General features: G+C 34.5%; 1 protein-coding gene, 1 long non-coding RNA gene and 1 other non-coding gene across 8 annotated transcripts in view; 2 read left to right on the top strand and 1 right to left on the bottom strand.

Annotated features, from left to right (window-relative positions):
• The first annotated feature begins 699 nt into the window (after window positions 1-699).
• Window positions 700-862, top strand: LOC147828791 (U1 spliceosomal RNA). The gene has a single exon (XR_015450120.1). It is a non-coding gene; the product is annotated as a U1 spliceosomal RNA (small nuclear RNA).
• Window positions 863-2,890: 2,028 nt separating this feature from the next.
• Window positions 2,891-3,428, top strand: LOC147828790 (uncharacterized). Its single transcript, XR_015450113.1, has 2 exons — window positions 2,891-2,945; window positions 3,168-3,428. It is a non-coding gene; the product is annotated as an uncharacterized LOC147828790 (long non-coding RNA).
• Window positions 3,429-3,489: 61 nt separating this feature from the next.
• Window positions 3,490-23,628, bottom strand: part of Klf8 (KLF transcription factor 8) — a 376,029-nt gene continuing 355,890 nt past the window's right edge. For 5 of the 6 annotated variants that reach the window (XM_087208129.1, XM_004873566.3, XM_021251253.2 and 2 more), the window contains 2 exons: window positions 23,365-23,504; window positions 3,490-14,095 (listed from right to left, as the gene is read on the bottom strand). In XM_087208129.1, coding sequence (XP_087064255.1) covers window positions 13,914-14,095; window positions 23,365-23,504 — 322 coding nt within the window. In that variant the 3' untranslated portion in view covers window positions 3,490-13,913. Of the gene's footprint in view, window positions 14,096-20,997; window positions 21,127-23,364; window positions 23,505-23,628 lie in introns of all 6 variants that reach the window. The other variant, XR_015450112.1, reaches the window with a different exon arrangement.

Genomic DNA, 23,628 nt, shown 5'->3' with positions numbered 1-23,628 from the left:
CAGGGCAGTTGTTATTTTGTCCTTTTTATTTTTAGTTGCATAGATTTGGGACCTCTTTCTTTTTTTTTTTGACAAGGTTGGCTAGGGGTTTGTCTACTTAATCTTACAAAGAACCAAATTCTCTAATTTATCATTTGTATTGTTTCCTTAGTCTCAATTGCATTCATTTCTGCTCTGACCTTTGTAAATTCCTCCCTTGTACTTGCTTTGGGTTTAACTTATTCTTTTTTCCTAGAACCTTGCAGTTCAACATTAGGTTATTTATTTGAGCTCACTCGGTTTTGATATGAGAATTCACCACTACAAATTTTCCTCATAGGACTGATTTCTTTGTGTTACATAAGTTCTGGTATGACATATTTTTGTTATTGTTTAATTGTAGAAAAAGTCTAATTTTAAAAATTTCATCTGTGATCAATTGGTTGCTCAGGAGGGTGTTATTCAATTTCCATATATTTACATAGTTTTTGTGGTTTCCTTTGCCATTGATTTCCAATTTCATTGCACTATGATCTGGTAATGTGCAGGAGATAATTTAAATACCTTTGCATTTACTTAGTTGTCTTCTATGAACTTGTATGTGGTCTATTTTTCAGAAAGTTGTGTGAGCTGCTGAGAAGAATGTGTATTCTGATATTTTGGGGTGGAACACTCTGTACATATCTACTAAGTCTGTTTGTTTAAAGGTTTTGTTCATACCTACTTACCTGGCAGGAGAGATACCATAATCACAAAGGTGGTTTTTCCAGGGTGAGGTTTATCCATTGCACTCCGGATGTGCTGACCCCCTGCCATTTCCCCAAATGTGGGAAACTCCACTGCATAATTTGTGGTAGTGGAAGACTGCATTCGCACTTTCCCCTAGCCAAAAAAAAAAAAAAGTTTAGTTCAGTTCTGATATTACTTTATTTTTTTATCAGTTGATTAGTCTATTTGTAACAGTGAGGTATTGAGGTCCTCCATTACAATTGTATTGGTGATTATCTGATTTTTCTTATATTTATGATTGTTTGCTCTTCTCCTCAAATTTATCCCTTCTCAAGTATGTAGTGACCTTCTTTTTCTCTTATAATTAGTATTCACTTGAAATCCTCTGTCTTCAAATAGAATAGACACTGCTGCTTTTTTCTAGGTTCATGTCATGTGGAGTATTTATTGTTTTTCTTCCTTTAAATTCCAATTCATTAATTTCTTTTTGGGTATATGTGGTTTTTGTATTCAATATATTGTTGGGTCTTTTTTCTTAATCCATTCTGCCAATCAGTTCTTTTTTTTTTTTTTTGATCAGTTAGTTGAGATCATTCACATTGATGGTTATAACTGATGAGTATTGACTTATCCATATTATATTATTTTTCTATTGTGGATTCCTTTTCTTTCCCTTGTGTTTAATTGCTTGTCTTGCCTGGTGGACTCATTCTATTGAGATTCTTGGAATTGTTGTTTTCATTCTCTTTTTCTAGAATATCTTTCAGATCTTTTTGGAGTGCTATTTTGGTGGTCTTGAATTTTTTTAGTTATTGTCGTGGAAGTATCTTATTTCTCCATCAATTTTGAAAGATAATTGTTTTGGATACATCAATCTGGGTTTGAGGTTGTTTTTTTAAAAAGCATAAAATATTTCACTCCAAGCTTTCCTTGACATAAGGATTTAGAAATCTACTGTGATTCTGATGGGTTTTCATTTAAAGATGATTTGTTTCTTTACTCTAACAGCTTTTGGTATTCTGTTCTTGTGTTGAATTTCTGGAATCTTGGTTATTATATGCCTTGGTGTAGTTTTGTTCTTCATCATGACTATTCCAAGTTCTATATGCCTCACTTTTCTGTATATCAAGTTCTTTTTCCATGCTTGGAAAGTTTTCTGCTATTACTCTTATGAACAGATTTTTAAATGCACTTTGTGTCATCTTCCAATTCTTCATTGACTCCAATTAATCTTTTATTAGTCTTCCTTGTATGATCTAGCAGCTGTTTCATTGAATTTCCATGGTCCTTTCATATTTTTAAAAGGTCCTCCATTTGACGAGCATGAACCCATGCTGTCTTCCTATAAAATAACAACTTGGGGAAGAAAAGAAGAAGGGAGGTAGATCCCTAGGACCCAAGAAGGATCTGAAAGTAAAACTGGAGACTATGGATATAGTGAAGAGACAGATCTCAACATAGAAAAATGAAGCAGTAATCTGCACCTCCTCCCCAGTTCCTGTCATGACAAAGGAAGCTTGAATCTACACAGACACAATGAAAGTGGAAGTGAGTGACTCCAGGGGCCTCCAGAGAGAGAAACACACCAATGGAATAGAACAGAGAAGTGGATACTGTGTTACATTAACTGGTGAGTGACTCCAGTCCAAGAAAGTGCAGTGTTCCCTGGAGAGATCAGCATTTTAGGGAGTGGCCAACTGAACCCCAGACTGTTAGCTTCCATGAGATGGTATCATCTCAGGGCTCCCAGTGTTAAAAACCCACAGTGATTGGTTGACAAACAACCACAGGAGACATCCAGGGTCAGGAAGCTGTAGTCAGGTTGGCAAAAAACCAAGAGTGTTAAAAGCTAGATGACTCAGGCCACAACCCCATGACCAGAGGCCAGAATTCCCATGGACCGAGCCTGAAGATGGCCTTTCACCTAATCCCTACTCCCTTTCTCCTCTATAGACTAGATAGGTGTCTGTTTCACTTAAATTGTAGGCCCTGGATGGCACATCCCCAGGAGACAGTTACATTATGTATCCTTCTTCCTTGTTCCCTTTCTGTGCATGCCCTGATCATGAGACAATCAAGCTACATTCAGCTTAGGCCACATAGGCCATGTAGCACAAGTTAACCCCCCCCCTTCCTGTTTGTCTTACACTATAAATAAAGAGTGCACTGGACTTTAGGCATCCATTAGCTCAACAGGCTATGGGTCCACCTGGTCCCAGCTGTCAAGCATAATCTTGGTATGTATCCTTCTTTCTTGGTATTTTTCCATTTTCTTCATCTCCCACTGTTGTCCTTGGCTCTGGCCCCTATGCCGTGTGAGTCATAGCACAGACTCAGCTGGAACTTCTGTGGATTTAAAATTACCAGAACTAGCACACAGCCAAATCTTACTTCAGGCTTGCTAAGATTATCCAACACCCCAGCCTAATGCTAATACAGGTTTGCTCACTTCATGGCAGATAAGAAGCAGAATGAGATGGAAAGAAACAGAATGGGGAGGCAGCTGGAGACTATAACAACTTTTCAAAGGCCCACCCCCAGTGACCTACTTCCTCTAACTGGATTCCAACTTCTAATAGACCGTTCTGCCATAGATGCTGTCTACTGATATGATCATTATGATTTTTATGCTCAATTCTACTTATGTGGTGTATTAACTTTATTGATTTACATGTTAAACAATTATTCTATGTCATGAATAAAACCAGCTGTTCTGATTCTCTAATGTAGCCTCTCATAATTATTAATCTTATTATAACTGCTATTCCTGGGTCCCACAGATTCTGATATGTTGGATTTTCATTTTCATTTGATTTTAGGATTTTTGAGATTCTCCACTGATTTCAATGACCCCAAAATTTCAAAACTGTATTATTTAATCTCTATGTGTTCGTATAGTTGCTGTGGTTTTATTTTTAATTTCTAGTTTCATTCCATTATTATCTGATAAGATACAGAACATTATTTTTTCTATTTGGTAAGACACACTCTATGTCTTAAAATACAATCTATTTTGAAGAACGTGCCATGAGCTGATGAACAGAAAGAGTATTCTATTATTTGATAGAAGAGTCTGTATAGGTACATAAGTCCACTTGATCTATGGTGTAGCTGTTTTTTCCTTGTTCACCTAATTGTGAGAATTAGGTATTTAACTCATCCACTATTCTTGTGTTTGAATATGTCTCTCCCTTTATGTTGAGTCGTGTCCATTTCATTAATTTGGGTGTGCTACACTTGGGTACATTGCTACTATATCTTCTTAGTGGATTGTTCTCTTTTTCAATTTGTAGTGATGTTAGTGTTTTCTTTACCAATTTTAGCTTAAACTTTGCATTAGTGGCAAACCAATGGCATGCATGTTGTTTTTCTAATAAAAAAGATGTTAATGTATGAGTTGTTTTTTTTTTTTCTAAACTAAAACCCCAGTATTCAGGTTTAATTGCAGTGTTGGCACTTTGTAAGATATAAGTGACTTTTGGGTTGCAGTTTGGGCACTTGTCTCTAAAAGGTTTGCCAACTCTGGCTTAAAGTATGCTTTGTCAGATATGATTGAAGCTATCTTTACTTGGTTTCAGATTACATTTGCATGGAAAGCTTTTCCAACGTTTCACTTTCAATCTGTACGTTTTTGACAGAAGTGTGTTTCTTTTGGTCAAGGTATAGTTGAAGTTTTAAAAATCCAGTACCCCAGTCTGCATCTTTTATTTGGAGAACTTCAGTTATTTATATTCAGTGTTAGTAGAAAAGAAGTTTTTAAAGTGGCACCAAAAGCAGTGGGAGTAAAAGAATTATTCTTGTTCTTTTTAGCATATTAGGGTAACTATAGGTAACTGGAAATTTTAAAAAGTCTGTGATATATTTATCTCTGATATATTTCAAAATGACTAGAAAATTTCCAAAACACAAAGTTGATTAATGTTTCAGATAGAAGTCCTTATTACTCTGATTTGGTTATTGCTCATTTTATACATATATTGAATTATCATAATGTACCCCAGAAGATGTACTAATATTATGTCTCAATATTGAAAGAAAAAAGAATTGAAACCAGTAAAAGAGGTTTCAAATTGAAAATGTTTATAAAGGCTAACATATTTTGATTGAGTTGAGTTCATTCTATACATGGAAATGTGGCTCAATGTGAGAAAATAAAAATTATAACCCACTCAATTAATGATTTAAAGAATAAAATAAATGATTACAATATTTTCCCAATAAGGTATCAAGGCCTATCATAAATTTATAAGTAACAGGGTTTGAGATATTGGGACAGAAATTGAAGTCCCCAAATAGATACTTGCAATATTTAATATCATAGAAATAGTATTGTTGGTGAAAAAATGATGGATGTTTCCATAAATAATGCTTACATGATCATTTGATACAAGTAAAAAGAAATAATATAAGACTCCTACCTCTCATAATATATAAAATTAGTTTCAGGTGGAATTAATGTCTGACGTTGAAAGTAGAATTGTATTTATCTTAGATAATAATATATGGAATGTACTGGGACATGCTGTCTGGATCAAAACCTACAAGGATATGAAGGAACCTGTAGGAGACAGAAGAAAATGTGGAACTGCATTTCAGTTACACCTCTTCAGATCATGAGTGTTCTGACTAATCCAATGACTTTTCAAAGATGTCCCAAATCGGGCCATGGTCTAAGCCTTTATAAATCCAAATCAAGTAGCTACTGGACTCAGGCTGATGCTAAAATGGGTTTTTAAATTTCAGCAAGTCCATTCTGGGGAGTAATTAAGCTGAGATATGTATGCTTCAAACATTTCCAGTAACTTTAACATGAGTGTTTCTTTCCCAGAATGTGGTGTCTGGGAGACATGTAGTAGCCTCCACTATTGACTTCAATAGATACTTCAGTAGAAGTTATCTAAAAAGTCAATAAATATATGAAAAATATCTCATTTCACTAGTAATGAAGAAAATGCTGAAGAAAGCCATAAAATACCCTGTACAACAATTTTGTATTTTAAAAAAATCCACTCTTCTAGAAGTATAGTTAAGTGGTAGATCTTGCCTAGCACATATGAGTCCTTGGATTGCTTCTCTAGAAGTTCAAAAAATTTAAGACTATATTATATATTACCACAGATGTAGGGTAATTTAATCACTTATACATTACAGATGAACACATAAATTGGAACAAATGCATAGAAAAAGTTTGCTTTATCTACCCAAATTTAAAAAGCAAATGCTCTATATACAAGCAATTCCATCCCTAGATATTTTGCTTAGGTAAATTTTTACACTTGTACAGGAGATATTTAAAAAAAAACATTCATCAGAGTTTTGTTTCTCTAAGTATAATATCCTAAGCTGTAGCAATATAAGAGAATTTTGGAGCTTGAATGGATAAATATAATATTGGATAAATATATTATAAATATAATATAATAATTGTTTATATATATAGTGGAATATCTCAGCACAATGGAAACAAAAGTACTGTAGTTACAAATATTTACATGGATGAATTTCACAGTCAAAATTCTGAGTAAAGTAATCAAAGCACAAATTAATAAGTACAATAAAATTATATTTATTTAAAGTTCAAAAACAGGCAAAGGTAAATTATTATTTAGGTTTGCATTTTTCTATGATAAATATTAACCTTTTAAGAAATAAAGAAAATGATCATCACTGAAAATAGGATAGAAGTTACCTTCAGAGAAAACAAGGGGAATGTGGTAAGTGATTGGTACCTGGATGTTTCTGGAGGACTGAGCAATGAATGTCCTGTTTCCAATCTGAGTAGTGGATATATGGGCATATATATTGTCATTATTCTTTCAATATTTGATGCATGCTTTATTTACTGCTCCCAAAAATCTGAGTAATCACCTAGATGAAAATATTCCTTCTGTGTAACTAAGGGAGGAATATCCCTCCTAGACAGCCAGCAACAAATGACACCAAAATAAAATTTTGAAACATCAACCAAAAACACAGGAGGTTAAGAAACAGAGAGGGTTTACCCCTATTATCTGAAATTGTCAAGAAGATGATGGTGCACAAAATAGCTCCTGTAGGTACATTTATTCATGTCTGTGACAGCACCACATGTAGATATGAATTATTTTAAGTCTCACTTTTGACACAGTGCAATGACAATCTAAACTCAGAAATCGCTAAAGTAAAAAAAGAATTTGTATGGGTTCTTACAAATAGAAATTTTGGAGACAAAGGCTCAGAAATCACTGAATTAATATCTAGTACAAGGCAGAAAAAATGAGAACTTATATGGGCTATTGGATGTTGAAAAAGAACAGGGGCTACATGACTGAAAAAAGACATAGAATGTATACATACAATGGAAATGTCCACAAAATGGGAGATCAATAATCTTGAGCCACTGAGCCCAAAATACTTGTTCAGTCAGTCTGGTCATTCCAGATGCCTGTGGTCAAAGTTTTGATTTGACCAATGTTCACATTTCTAGGCAACAGTTTGAATTGTGCATAAATCTTGCTTCCTTAATGGCCTCCCAATGTTGGTTTCATCATAATTTTCTTGGATATTGCTGGGAAATCTATAAACTCTGAGATTCATAATTTTTATCATTTGTAATGAAAATCTACTCAGGGCTGGTATTTGTACTGGTATTTCATTGGATTCAAAGTTGCCACAGTACCTTCTTCTCTCTCTCCTTTCTTCCTAGGAAGAAGACTAAAATAGTGAGGAAGAGGGCTTGATAGAGAAACCTAGCCAATTGAGTTTATAACCCACAAACTTCAGTGGGGTCATTTATAGAAATATAAAAAAGGAGCATACAGTCTTCATGGAGCCTCATGCACGGATATAGCTGAATATATTACCAAGAACAAGGAATGCCCAACATGCATAAAGAAACTATTGTTTGAAACAGCTCAACTTCTTTTGTCACCATATAATATTAGAGAGTAATTTCATCACAACTTTACCCAACTAAAGGGAAAGAAAAAATGACTAACAAGAGGTATGTTGAAACAATTTGGAGACAAATTTAAGATAATAGCCATGGTGTTTGAAATTAAAAATATTTTTTTAATAAAAAAGCACACTAGTCAAACTGAACAAATTTCTTAGTAACCAAGCATATATCCTGCCTGGATATATTGGGATACATTGGGAGAGTTCCTCTGAGCTAGCACAGAGTAACCTCTTAAGTGGCCATGCTAACTGAAGCAATTCTTGAAGCTCTTCAGGTGCAAGACAGACATTTTTAAGAGATTGCTCAAAACCATGCCTCTGGAGCAGGAATTAGTATAAAATCGAGGAAATAAAAGGTGCTACTCTAAAGCATTAAAACAATGAGGCACAAATATAAGAATGATATAGACTAAAGTTTACTATACTCTTTTATAATTAAATTAACAATGACAAAAATTGAATCAATTCTTTCACTGCAAACTTCTTTCCCCAAAACTAGAGAGAGTGAGACAGCTTCTGACACTGCTCTTCTGTGGTAAACTTCCATTTAAAAAACGAGCATGAATACCACTAGGAATTTTCTTCTCCTTTTTTATTTTATACAATGAAAACAGCACTGTTCTACTTGTACTGACCCTAGGAAACATCTACGAGAAGGGAAGCTTAAAAATTGATGAAATATTATCTCTTGCCTTGCCCTCAACCCACAACCCAAAAAGGAAATTGAAAACAGTGTTTGAAAAATGAAGAAATGTCCTGCCACTGCTATACATACTATCCTCTTCCAGCCCACTCCAACTTCAAACACACTTCACCACACTTCCTTCCTACTGTTCAGAGTATAGTAAGTGGAGAAAGAGAAAATATATCTGGTGAAAATCAATTTGCTTTTTTGAACCTTTTCTTCCTAGTTCGAGGGTGGAGGGGTGGAAGGGAAAGAAGGGAAATGGGAAAAAAGAACCAAGATATATAATGTAGAAGTACAAATTCCCAATGATGAATGCGATCACAATGTATATGCTTCTGACAAGATGACATGTAATGTGGTCCAGATAGCAAGATAAAGGGGAAAAATAGTTTTAAAACAATGGATTTTGGCCAGCTATTCTTTTAGGTATTGAAAGCACTAAATATGATAATACTATAGTTAGTAACAAAGAGAATGTAGGGAAGGCAAGAGTAAGAGAAGAAACATTACTTTCAGTGACCTTTCTTTCTCTGTTTTTTAAGTAGTGGAGATTGAATGCAGCTCCTTCACTGCATTCCCAGCTCATTTCTAAGTTTTGTCTTCTTCTGAGATGGGATCTCTCTAACTTGCCCAGGCTGGGCTTGTGCTTGTGACCCTCCTACCTCAGTATCTTAGAGTTCTGGAATTACCACCTGTGCCACCAGTCCTGACTTCAATTACTTTTGTTACTAATTCAAATTTAGCTCTAATTATCTGAAAGGCCTAATCCTCTCCTTTTCATAGAGTAAATATATAATATTACAATTACCATGATAGCAATGATTATAATTAATTATTGTTCATTTAAAGATCTTTTATCATTTTTGCCAACATCTATAATGAAGACTCTCATAGCATTTTTGTGAGGTAGATATTTGTTTACCCATTTTCAGATGAGTTAACTGAAGCACAAAGAACTGATATAACTTACCTAAGTGCAACCATGTAGAAGAATGAGGAAAATATGGAAAAGAGGCAACTCAGGATAACACTCCTGTTGTCAAAGAGCCATATCTAGTAGTGAAAAAAGGTAATGCCAAGATTTCTTTAAACTGGGCCCATTCAGTTTCTTTTGTGTCCATTCCTCCCTAGTACCTCATATAGGATTTAGCACACTGTGGAATATCAATACATTCCCTTGGTTTATTCAAGGTTAGAAAATTCCTAATGATTTGTCTTTTTTAGGACAAGGTAGATCCCAGATTTTGGGTATCGAGATCACAGAAATTTCTGACTCCAGAACTTTGCTGTCCACTTTGTTTCAAGAGCTTTTGGAGTTCAAAAAAAATATTACTGTCATATACATAAGCACTCAGTTCTAGTTTATAAAGTTGTTTACCATGAGTATACAGGATGACAAGTAAGATATCATATATTTATATGCTGGAATCAAAAGATCAATCAAATAGATGGCAGAAAGTGGCATGCATGTCTCTCACCATTGGAATGAAAGATTATAGATATGTAAGAGGGAGAAGGTAGACTGATTCATGTGGATTAGAGTTGAAGACATCAATATGCATTCATATACAGCTAAAATATATGGATGATCACCTTAGTATACACAGATATATTTCTTTGCCCTGTCAGCTGAAAAGGCCTTCATACAACAATACCTCAGTAACAACAAACCTATCTGGTCCCCAGATTTTAGTTTCTAGTAAAATTCAACAGTAAATATAACCAAGACTCCTTTTAAAAAGGCTTATTATAGGGACACAAAGTGATCCTGGACATCTTGTAGTGTCAGAAAGTAAGGACATGCTAATAAATGAGGGTGGTATGTCAAAAAGACTTGGAAGTCAACATAAAAGAGCTCCCATTGACCAAAGCAAGAACAATTTAGGCAGTAAAATAATTAAAGTAGCAGGGAATTATAACCTCAAAATAAAATAAACATCTATGAGTTCATGTTGGTATAAATAAATGATTTTATGAATAAATAAATGAATAAGAGACAACTCTCCTATGTAGAATAATTGCAAATAGTTTATAGAGATATTTGCAAGAATGTGTTGAATAACTTACTACACTTTACGTGTGGATTGTATATGGTGACCTCCTTTCAAAGAGTACAGTATTAAAGGGGGAAAAAGAGTACATATGAAAAAGCTTATAAATGCTATCTTTGCCAAGTGCTCAAGGTTAACAAGAGTGATGTCATGTAAATATCATATAATGAAAATATAGCACTTTATCCTGTGATTTTCTTCCCCAAAACCCATTACCCCAGTCTCTTCATGGGAATAACAGTAGGTAAATCCACACTGAACAACATACTTTTCAATACTTCCAAAGTAATTGAAAACAAAGGAAATCTGAGAAACTGTCAGAACGAAAAGAAGCCTAAGAAAATATGATTGCTCAGTGTAATGTGGTATCTTGAATACTGGTAGGATGCTAAAATAGAAAAAGGATATTAGGTAAAAACTACATCAATCTGGATAAAGTATGGACTGCAATTAATATTAATGTATCAATATTGTTTCATTACTTATAACAAATGTATAATAGTGTAAAATGTTAATAACACAGGAAAATAGATGCAGAATATATGGAAATTTTCTATACTATCTTCACAATTTTTCTGTAAATCTGAAAATGTTTCAAAATGTGAAGTTTATTTTAAAAGACGTTCATGACACCAACCTTTGTATTTTATTCATAAAACACTCCACATAATCTACCCTACAAGTTCATATTCCTTATAGTTTTTCTTAAATTTTACAATCACAATTATAAATAGTTATGTTCAATTGCCAATAATCTACAGATGGAGGAATTTCACTACAACAAATCCCACAACATTATGCTACCCTATTAAATAAGGCCATCTGTATGTCTTAGGCAACTGTTAACTAATAGTGCTTTGTTGGTATGAATACACCAAATTTAATGAAACCCAAAATGCTACCTAAGTGAGATACATTTTAGTTCCTTTCCACCTCACCATATAGCTAGCAAATCTTTACATATTTCTGATGCTGTAACTTTGCAGTTAGCACTGTATTTGAATCCATGTATTCTATGAAATCCTTTTAATGAATTCTGACACATTTCTTAAAGTATACTAAATAATTCAAAAGATTTTATTGGAGTGGCAGGGAAAGAGGACAATAAAAATAGTTCAAATTGCTTTTTGACTGTAGCTAATTAACAAAGCAGTCTCTCAATACCTTGCAGAAAAAAATTTTAAATAAACGCTCAGGTAGGTCAGGGACAGCAATATTTGAGATACTTATTTAATCATCTTAATTACTTATAAATAGAGCATATGCCCAACACAAAATCTCTTGAGGTGTGACGGGCACAGATCAGTTCTGAGCTCTAGATAAGGAATTTTAGTATCCAAACCATGGAGGAAAAAGTTAAACCTTTTCGCTTTGAAATACTGTACCAGCTACTCAGTTATAAAGCTTGAATGTATGTATGATTGTAATCCTTTTCCAGTCTGTTTGATAGCTACCTAGAAGTTCCCAATAGCACATTGGCCCTAAATATTTCTTAATACTTTAGCAATTAGTATATAGCTTTGCACTTGTACATCAAAAGTCAGGAAAAACCCCATATCAGAACAACAATATTAATAGTAAAAGCCTAGACACTATTTCAAAAAATATAAGTAGTCCTTATGTTTATAGAGGGTTTATGGTATGGAAAGATATTAAAAATTGAAATAAGGTAAATAAAATCTACGTATTACAAAAGTGTGAGAATAGAAAAATTGTGCGTATGTTATATGGCAGTAACTATAAACACATTTTACTTACTATGTAATCAACTGTAAATGATTTTTGAGTAGTCTAAAGGTTTTTGAAAGATAGCATAAAATTGGATAAATATTACAGCCCATCACATAAAATTTTCTTTAATTTGTTATAATAGTGTAGTCCCTGGGAGAATGAGTGTGCAGATCCATAAGGCCTCAGGAAATCATTTGCAGAATTTGACCCGTATCTGTTAAATATGAGACATGGGTAGGACTAAACAACTAATAAAATTCCTTTGTGATGCTAGAATTCTATGGTTTATTTAACATGGACATCCTCAAGAGGTAGTAACCTAAAGTATTCAGGCAGGGACTGGTTAAATATCTGCCAAGGAAAAAGGGTTCAATAAGAAGACAATCTTTAGGAGATAGGCTGTGTTTACTATATTGTTACAGTGCCCCACTCCCTTAGTCCTGGAAAAGGAAATATGTCTTGTGGAGGTAGATCTGAGGTTCAGGGAGAGAAACAGGATTTATGGCCCAGAGAATATTATGAAACAGTCTGATTGGGAAACCAAATGTGTATATTATCCAACCTGCCATAATGGCTGAAAGAAATGGCTTAGGTGTTCATAGTAGTTATAAAACTTCAAACTTCTTTTTGTAAGTTAATTTTTACCAAAAGCCTCTTATTTTCCATTCAAAACACAGGAATGAGGGCCAATAATGCCATCAAGTGAACACAATTCCTTTCTCCCAACACCTCATCTCTATATGGTATGGCCTCTGTGTGTGATTCCTCATCATACAATAGACCAAAGTTGCTTTAAGTAAACTAAGGAAAAAACAGTATGGTGCAATCCTTCAAGATAATTATCGCAAAAGGCTGTCATTCAAATGAGGTTTGTGATTAACAACACTTTTGATATCGATTCCAAATGAAACTCACCTTTTACTCATTCTCAGGATCATTCCATGTCTGCTTGTTCTTGTTACTGCCTGACATATCTTTCTCCAACACTTTTGTCCCTTCCATACCTGTCTTTGTGTACTTTGAATATTTGCCCAAATTTAATCTAACAAAGAATATAACTGTGCCATGAAATCTGTAATCTTAAAGGAGCTGGAGAAGGAAGAGAAATATAAGATTTCTTTATTCCCTTTGATGGACTTAAAAAGAAGCACCAGCACTGTCTGAAAACCAAAACATAAGTAGAAATATGATTGAATTTACAAAACTTTTAAATTTGATATAAGGCTCACCTTATTCACTGATAATGTGCCCTATCATTAGGTTCCAAATCTCTGTAAATATACTGATTAAATATATTGTTATGCCTCCTCCATCTAGGAATTGAAAAAATCATATTAGGACACTATCATATATATATATTATATATATATTATATATATGTATTTGAATATATATGTATATTCATTCACTCTAGAAAACGAGTAAAACAAAGGGAGAAGGAAGCAGCATATGTTTGTTCACAGCCTTGAGTTTGATTCCTGTTTTGTTATTGTAGGAAGAATGTCTGTTTCAGAGGAGGAGTGATTGGGGTTGGGGGCAGCCATGGGTGCCACACTAGAATTCAACCCATGCAGAGGTTGAAAAAAGTTAAGTCTAGATAGAGGAGAGGTGAAGATGGAATAAAAAGGGTCCCATGTGAGGTCAGCTATCTTTTTCTCTGGTCTCCTCAACCTGGCTCAGTAGGCTGCTCCAACCCCATTCTAGAGGCACGTTGAAGTCAAAGAGGAAAATATGGTTGTGACTTCAACACATACACAGGAAACAAACCAGCACAGCTCCTCTGGAGTGTCCTGTGATAATCACATGGTGTCATGGCGTCGGCGGTGCAGTGACAGGTGGTCAGAGCGAGAAAAGCTGCGGTTGCAGTCTGTGCACTGGAAGGGTTTGATGCCTGTGTGCTTACGGAAATGGCGGGTGAGCTCATCTGAGCGAGCAAATTTCCAGGTGCATCCATCCCAGGTGCATTTATAAGGCTTCTCTCCTATAAAGGGAATATGAAAAAAAAAAAAAGGAAATCAGAGAGGAGAGGATTGGCACCAAGAAAGATAACAGAATACATACATAATTTTTATCAAAGCTTTAGTCTAAAGGTGGAGGCAAGCCAGGCATGATGGTGCAAGCCTGTAATCCTGCTACTCCAGACACTGAAGCAGGAGGATTGCAAGTTGTAGGTTAGCCTGTACACTTTAGGGAGACTCTGTTTCAAAATTTTAAAAAATAGGTCAGCTGTGGTGGGGCATGTCTGTAATCCCAACATCAGGAGGCTGAGGCAGGATGATTGCAATGAGTTCGAAGCCAGTTTGGACTACAGAGTGAGTTCAAGGCCAGCCTGAACCACATAGGAAGACACTGTCTTAAAAGATGAAAAAAGAATTAAAAGTATATAAAGAGGGCTGGAGGTAAAGCTTGTTGGCAAAGTGATTGTCTATTATGCATGAGGCTCTGGGTTCATTCTTTAGTATCACGAAATGGACTAGGCTCAGCAATGACATTGAGGGCATGTTTTACAACTTTTTAATTAATTAGACTTTATATATATACACATATATACGTCACATACAATATGATGTTTTGAAATATGTATACATTATTGATTGGCTAGTTCAAGGTATTTAACATATATATAACCTTATATATTTTTTGGTAGTGAGAGCACTTAAAGTCTACTCTCTTACATATTTTCAACAATACAATATGTTGTTACTCACAGAAGTCCTAAAGGGAGGGTACTGTGGCTTAGATCTAGATGTCCCCCAAAGCCTCATGCCCTCACAGGTGGGGCTCTTTGGAGCTGGCTGGCTGTAAGGTGTGGGATACTTGGATCAAGGGTGTGTGGTACTAAATTAATCCACTAATTGGGATTAGCAGAGTTCTGGGTGTGGCTGAATGGATTTACAGAAGACAGAAGCCCCACCATTGGTGCGGGTGGCACCACCCAAAAGGCTTATACCCTGGATGGGATAAAAGGGAAAAGCAGACTTGCTGCTTCACTATGCTGCCTCCTGCCTGCCTTGCCATGGATTATTTCTCTTCTGCAATGCCCCTTTGCCATGCCATCCTGCCTTGGAGCCAGCCAACTATGGATTCAAACTGTAAGCTAAAAATAAACCTTTCCTCCTTTAACTTTGGGTGCCAAGTATTTTGTTTCAGCAATGAGAAAAGTAATTAAGGCAGAAGCCAAGATGGTAGAACAAAAAACACATATGCTGCGGCTCAAACAGACCTTTATTTGAATCCTGGCTCTATCACACTAGTTTTGTGATCTTAAATAATCATTTTTCTACAGCTTAGTCTTTGATTTCTCAACCTGCTGGGGTGGGGGGGCAGTAAAAACATCTCCCAAGGTTGAGCAAAACCTTTTCTTTTTAAAAAAATAGTTATCAAGCAATAGAACTGAGATCCAAAACCCAAGAATTTTTCCACTTTTCCACTCTACCACATTGTAGTAATCATATATTTTTCTCTAATACTTCCCATAGAACAGCCTAAAATAGAGTCATATACCAAAAATGTGTGATTCAGTGGAAAGGGCTTCCAGCTAAAGCTACAGACCTTTTTCTGTGTAATGGCAGAAACTCAAATGTATGGAATGGCATGGAGCAAGATGCCAGGCCAAGTTTTAAAAAATAACTCAGTGATCAGAAACTTCAGGTTGGATGTGCATTATATATGGCATACATATGTTCAAAATAGAAAGCTAAATGGAAAAAAGTAGTATAAAATCTTTAGCAATTTATGACCTCTCTGTATATATATTTCTCTCTCTGTCTCTCTCTATATATAGAGTACACGATATACTATATAGTATACTATGTATAATGTTGATATTATATACTATATATAATATGTAGAAAAATATATAATATATATACCATACTTGTATATTCAGAATAAAGGCAATATGAATATACATAAATGTAAATTATTAGAGAAATTGTTAACATGCAGCAAAGAGAAGATGAAGAATGGTGCTAACAGGACTTTTTAAAATTTCTACAACTTTTGGTACTGTTTGAATGCTTTAAAATTATATTTTATATAAAAATTTTAAAATAAAGGAAAAGTGTATGAGCACAAATAAATATTAATTGATTTAATCTGTGTTATATGATTAGGGTCACATTTGTTTTCTTAATATATTTCTCTGTTTTCAATCTACTACAACAAGCATATATTATTTTACAACAGAAAAAATAATGCAGACACAAAATGCATTGGTATTCTAATGTTCTGTCTTTTGGCTCTTGCTCTACTTCCTTCTCATAAATTTCCCAGGGCATTTAATTTTTTGCTACTTTAAAATCTAGTGGTAACCTGGTTTGCACTTACTGTTTTTCAACTTACTTCTGACCACCTAGAGATTAGTCAATCCTACCAAGCTTTCATCAACTGTATAACTTTCATATAATAAACAGCAGAACAGAATCCAGCTTAAATCACATCTTTGGACCATATCAAGGCAACAATTTTGATGATTAATGTTATTAAATATTGTCATTTCAATATTCAGAAATTACTACATTAGCTGCTAAGAGTGAGATAGAGCTGGACGTTTTGAGACCAAAAAATGGTCAATGAAATATTATCAAATAAGAAAATTCTACTGAATGACTACACACACACACACACACACACACACACACACACACACACACACTCCAGACAAAGAGAGATCCAAAAGCCTAATCGGAAATATATTAACAGTTGGAAGAATGAAATTTCAGTGTCAGAGAGTGAGTAAATGGCATTTTTCACTTTTTGTTATCTATAATTTTATACTCTCTCCAAACAACTCTCACATTGATATCTATACATTTTTTATGGTCTCTCAAAGACTTTCTCCTGAGAATTCCTATCTTCATTACACATAAATGAAATAAAACTGATTTGTAAAGCAGTCACACTTTGTAGTGATTAGGGCTCATTTGGTACAACATACAAATTGCAACAACTCAGCAGAGATCCATCTTACTATGTAAAATGGAGTTACCTTTTATTGTCATTGAACAAGCTTCTTTTTTAGCTAACTTCATATGACACAACCCATAACCTCCACCAACTTATCATCTAAATTAAAGTACAAAACATATAAACAGAAAAAAGTAATTCACAATATAAACATATACACTGTGTAACAAAGACAGTCCATAGCTAGATCTTTGGGCTAGTGTGAAAATATTGAAATGGAGACATAGGTATGTTTAGATGAGTAGAGCAGAAGGCATTAAACCCAATCAATTGGAGGCAAGGTCTGGTAAGGCAATGCAGTAAATGGCACATAATATTAGCCACCTTTGCAAATGGGGCATCTTTACAGAAGTACTATGAAATGATCCATATTATAAAAGCCAGATTAAAAATTTGAGTTAAGAAAAATAATTTAGACTTAAACATTTTAGGCACTAATACAACAAAGGGAAGTGGACAGTGGGAGTAGTTTGCCCAATGTACAGATTATAATTCAGGTGCATTGGCAATAGAAAATTTTTAAAGAATAATAAAACAGACTGGAAATTACTTCATTTCATTATCTTCATATGTCAACTTTAAAACATGTCACTGCCACCTCCCCACCCAGACAGACAGCTCCTATTGTCCTTTTTCTCTTCCATAGTACACCACTTCATGAAGCCAATGGAGTGTATATTAGGTTACCATTGAACATTTCTTAAACTTGAGAATGATTTGCTCAAAGTTGTACATGAAAATTATCTGGCCGTAATGTATAATGCAGATTACAATGATTAAGATGTCACTGACACATAAAGTAGGTGATGAAGTCAATTATTTATTGAATTGATAGAAGTCAATAATAAATGTAAGAAAAAAATCCTAATGGGTTGAGAGAAAGACTAGAATTGAACAGATACTAATCATGTCTAAAATTTACTGTGTATTTACTACATGTCAGATACTATTCTAAATGTTTTACAATTACTACTCACACTTACAGGGTAATGAGAGGTAAAGTAACTTTCAGCAAACATTTATATCTCTCAAAAATCAACTCAAAATAAGAAATAATAGAACTTTAGAAAAATAACTGTGGGAATATAAGAATACTAGGAATCAGTGATAAATTTTGATCCTGGGTGAATAGATGGTGCTACTTAAAACTATTGGGACTTGACAGTATACTTAAAGAGAACTGCTTCATCTGTATTTCCTGCTTTGCATGATTGCAAGTTTAAAGGAGACAAAATGCTGCATTGCATACTAGAGGTGTTTTCCAGATAAGTAAGAGATACATGGCTATCTGTTAAAGAATATATACCAAAAATAGGGATATCACTCTCTGGTATCCCTTGACAATGGAGTACAATAATTGGAGGGCAGTACATCAGGCATTTTCCTTTGTCCCAAGGAACCCGTGAAATACTAACAATAGAGAAAAGAATACCTAGATTGTATACCAAGGTTTCATTTTAAGGAGATTTTCCCAGACACTATAGTTGGCAAATTTCCCAACTATAAATGACACTTGCATCCATGCAGTCACCCAAAGCAGAAAGCCAAGAATCATCAGAATCTACTCAGTCATCAATATACCTCCTATCCCCCTCGGCTGACAGCATCCTAGTCAGAGAGTCATCATTTTTTCTCTGATCACTACATTGTCCTCTTAAATGGCCTCCCCTCTTCCACTCTTGCACCGTAGCACTTCTCTCACCCACCACTGTACTCAATATGCCCTAGCTAAGCTTGACTTTTCTCAGTTATTAACAAGGCAAGCTTATTCCCACCTTTCAGCTATTGTACTGTCGAGCTAATAACACTTTCTCTAAACTTTGTGCATAGCTGGCTCCTTCTCATATTGCTTATTGTCCTAATATAAACACTCCTTTTATCAAATAATTAAATAGGGTTTTTATGTAAATAACTGAGAAGAGCACTACTTAAAATAGGCTTAGGGAAGAATTTCCTGGGCAGAAGACATTTAATAAGTGTTATAAAATAAAAGTAATCAGAATCCCCATTCCAAAGGTCTTTTAGGATATTGTTAGGACTTTGAATTTCATTCAGAGTATTGATCTATTTTAAGCTGCAGTACTTAAGTGATCTGATTTACATTTAAATAAAACAAGAAAAAGAAAAAGATGAAAATATTTTGGCTTGTCTGAAAAATGAATTGTAGTGAGGAAAGAATTAAGGTAAGAAGACCAATTAGGGCACTACAATAGTCCAAGGAGGGGATTGCACATAGAATTGCCACCAACTGACTAACCCTACTGTAACTCAAGCAGTTAAGGCAAGTTAACTTGCTTCTTTGAAATGCCTTCAAGACTATCCCGTGAGATCATATATCCATGGCAAAGACTTCAAGTCAATCCTAAAAACTGAGTAGGATAAGAATAATCCTGAATCTAAACAAAGTAAGATTCAATTGGATACCAGTTGCCACCACTCACCAGGCATCTATTTTCATGATCATTTATTAGATAAGACATTCACTTAAACAACTGAAAACTAAGACCTGTCTATATTTTAGGCCTCATTTTCTCCCCTCATAAAAGAATCTGAAACCACTATGGGGAGAAAAAGCACTGAAATATGAGAATTATAATGGCTGATAAAAAATATGATGTATGTTCAAATAAAAAAAAAATCACAGTAAAAGCACTTTTCCATTAATCCACTGAAAATACCCCCTTCTTTGAACACACTTATCTAATGGTTCTTGTCACCTTCTGAAGCAGTTTTGGGTGTTCTGTTTTGTTATTGTTGTTGTTGCTTTCTTATTGATTTTATTGGTACATTTTAGGTATACAATATAATGATAATCATCATTGGAGATTTTTACCTTTACATAATCTATCTTGGTTCTTATTTTTCCCCATCCCTCTGCCCTCCCTTCAACCCCCTCATTTACAAAGACTTTGTTTCCATTTTTTCATTTTCTCATATTAATTCCATTCTCTTTCTTCCTTTCTCCAATCCCTCCCACTTCCCCTTCCCCTTTGGAACTTTTCTTCCTATTTCACAATATCTATTATGCCTGGGTTTTTTTTGGTACCGGGGATCGAACTCAGGATCTTGTGCTTTCAAGGCAGGTGCTGTGCCACTGAGCTAAATCTTTGGCCTTATGACTTTTGATCCTTATTTGCACTCTCAGTTTCTTAAACACCAGAGAAACTATTCAGTATTTACACGTGTGTCCTATTTATTTCACCTAAGAGTATGGCCTCAATGTAGATCCATTTAGCTATAAATGTCTCTAATTTCTCATTCTTTATGGCTGAGTAGTACTCCATTTTATTTTTTAAAAAGCCACATTTTCTTTATCCAGTCTCCAGTTTCTGTTTTGTATCTTCTACAAGGTGTGATAGAAAACATGGTGAGTGCTGCTGTTATCCCATAAAAGGGTGGACTCATTGAAACATTAGGGTATATTCTCAAGTATCTTATTCACTGGATCTTGCACTGTGGAACTTCCGGCTCTTCTCAAATTCAAACTGACCATGAAAGGTCAATGTCTATCCACAAAAGAGGACTTCTAGAACTGCTTCAAAAAGTAGTAAGAACAATTGGTAAATGTGTTCCAAGTGAGAGGAAATCTTCTGAGGAGGATTAATGACAATGTGTCTTTTACTGCAATACATTAAAAAATTTTAAACATACACTGTATGTTTTTATCACATTTCATAAATAAAAGTAAATAATATCTCTTGTTAATTCAAGAATAGAGGTTAAGAGTGGGTGTGAGGGTGTATTGGCGAGTAAAGCAATTGAAAATGATCATGATAAGTTATATACATGTACCAATTCCCCAAAATGAAGGAAACAATTGCAAACATATTGCAAACACACACTAGTTCTAAAAAGAATATAGGGATGACATAGAAAAGACAGCTAGACCTTTACTATTTTAAAGCAATTTCCAACCTGTATATATTTGGGATCTTCTAGAAGGGTAAATGCTAGGATACATTGGAATTCAGGCCATAGGGTTCCAGACTAAAAAAGTCACATGGAATCTCCTAGTCCAATCCCCTCATTTACAGCTGGGGAAACCTGGGATCAAAGAGATAGGAAAACTTGTGTCAGATAACACAATGACTTAGTAAAGAGATTTGTGATTAGAACTCAACTGTTCTAAGTTCATTGTTCATTGTTTTTCCCTCAATACTTTTAAGAAGGACAATTTTATAACCTAGAAAGGGATATGTGAACTAGTGTGACCTGATGTCTTTGAGAATGTGAGAAGAACAGAGTTTATTGAGGAAAGGACATCTTAAACTCAAACTATGTGGATAAATCTATGATATATGTATGCTAAAATTATACCACATTGCCTCTCATTAAATGAGTCCATTCAACTACCTTCAAATCTGCTTTCAAGCTTTATAACCATCTGGAAAATATAGGTCAAGGATTGAAACTCACCAATCTCAACTTCACAGAGGCAACCAAATAGCATGTGCTTTCTAATGTCATGAAATAGAAAGTACACAAGCCAAGCATGGTGGCACATGCCTGTAATCCCAGTAATTGGGAGGCTGAAGCAGGAGGATCCTTGTGAGTTCAAGGGCAGCCTGGGCTAAATACTGAGTTCAAGGGCAGCCTGAACTACATAGTGAGACCCAGTCTCAAAAACTAAAAACAAAAGCAAACAAAAAAATTGGAGAAAGCACACATCACCCTTTGTGATATATTGTTGCCAAAACTTGAACTTAAATCTGATTAATCTTCCAGACATAGTTATCTTTTTACAAGAATTTGGGGTACATCAAATATGTAAAATTTACACAATGAAGATGTAATCAAGAAAATTTTAAAAATGTTAAACTGGACTGGACAAATGACTCAGGCTCTTCAATACCTAAAATGTACCAATATAATAATAATAATATAAAATGAAAGAAAAATTGAAAGAGGGAAAAATAAATATTGAAAAGATAACTAAAACAGATATTAACCAAATTCAATGAATCATTCTTGTTTAGTACTGATTTGAACAACTTTTTAAAAAATTTATTGGATATTTTAGGTTTGGTATTAAGCAGTTTTGTGTGCTAATGATATGGTGGCTATTTTCAAGTGTTATTATATTCTGAAGTATTTGTGACTAAAATGGTAAGATTTTTAGAATTTGCTTCCAAATAATAGAATGGAGAGTGGAAAATTAGTGGGAGTATAGACAAAACAAAATTGGCCATGTACTAATATATTTCTTATAGTTGGATGATGAGTACATTCAAGTACAGTAAACTAGTCTTCTTTCTCATGTTGAAAATTTAACCTTAAGTATTTAAATATACATTGAAATCAGCACTCATCTGCATGGAGACCAATAAAAATATCAATAATTAAAAATAGTGTCATGGGAATGTTGCAATGATGCATCCTGAAAATCAATCACCTGTTTTTACCCTCAAGCCAAAGCCATGAAGTCCCTGGTAACTTCTTCATGAAGTTTAACACAGCAAATATAACACACAGATTTTTAGGATAAAGGAGGGGCTCTTCTTTTACCAAGGTATCTGAGTCCTAATTCTAAATTGGAGCTCACTGAGGAGGAGTTATCAAGGCAAAGACACAAAATGATGGTCGATGAGTTGCATCTGGCTTCTAGGCAAGTTTCTTTGAATCTCTGGTATAATTAAAAAATTGAACTAGCTAACATTCAAAATTTAAGATATTTCTCATAAAAACCTTAATGTTCTGATTTTTAAAAAAGATTGATTTCATAATATTCAGCTGTAGTTGTGTAGCAGCTCTCTTTCTTTAAATGGTGCATGTGCCCTCCATTTTGACAAAATACTCATCAGATCAGCTTTACTTATTTATATATATCTTTCTTTTAATGTAAACAAAAGTACATTGTAGGTTACTGGATGCTGCTGCACTTCAAAAATTTGCTTTAATTTCACTTAATTATTTTTGTGCTTCTCCACACTCAGCAAAACCTGTGGGACCTTGGAGTTAAAGGAGAGAAAAATGTCTTAGCTGCCTTAATTTTTGCTTCAGTGTTATGGCTTCCCAATTAGAAAGATCTACAGTTATTTACCAGTGATGATGACTACTCAAAAGATACCAGGTTTCATGTTTTTCTAGGCTGGTTTTATAAGAGTTGTCTTAGTAGGAATAAGACATGAGGGCAAAAACCATGAATGGAGCCTGTACCTGAGTATAAATAAAGCTATCTTTGTTTCAAGATTTCCTTCTCTTTCTAGTTTTCAGAGACCCCCTCTGTGTGTGTGTGTGACATCTGTGTGTGTGGTGAGGGTAAGATGGTGGTAGTTGACAGACCTGTATGGACTCTGCGGTGAGCTTTCAGGTGAGAGCTTTTGGTGTATACTTTGTTGCATCCTGCAAAGTCACATTGGTGAATCCGTCTTCTCTTCAAATCAAGTGAATCTTCTCTCGGCATTTGTCTCATCATTCTTGATCTAAGCAAAGAAAGAGAGATAAGGCCAAAGAATGACTTTAAAGTGAAGGATAAAGAAATTGACTTGAATATGGTGGCACCTCCTCATATCAATATTTATCTTATGTTACTAAATGCTAAGCCCA

The sequence above is a fragment of the Heterocephalus glaber genome, unplaced genomic scaffold (assembly GCF_053883595.1).
Source record: "Heterocephalus glaber isolate CG9 unplaced genomic scaffold, H.glaber_assembly_v1.0 deba00000936, whole genome shotgun sequence".
NCBI lineage: Eukaryota > Metazoa > Chordata > Mammalia > Rodentia > Bathyergidae > Heterocephalus > Heterocephalus glaber.
This window is presented reverse-complemented; position numbering and strand designations above follow the sequence as displayed.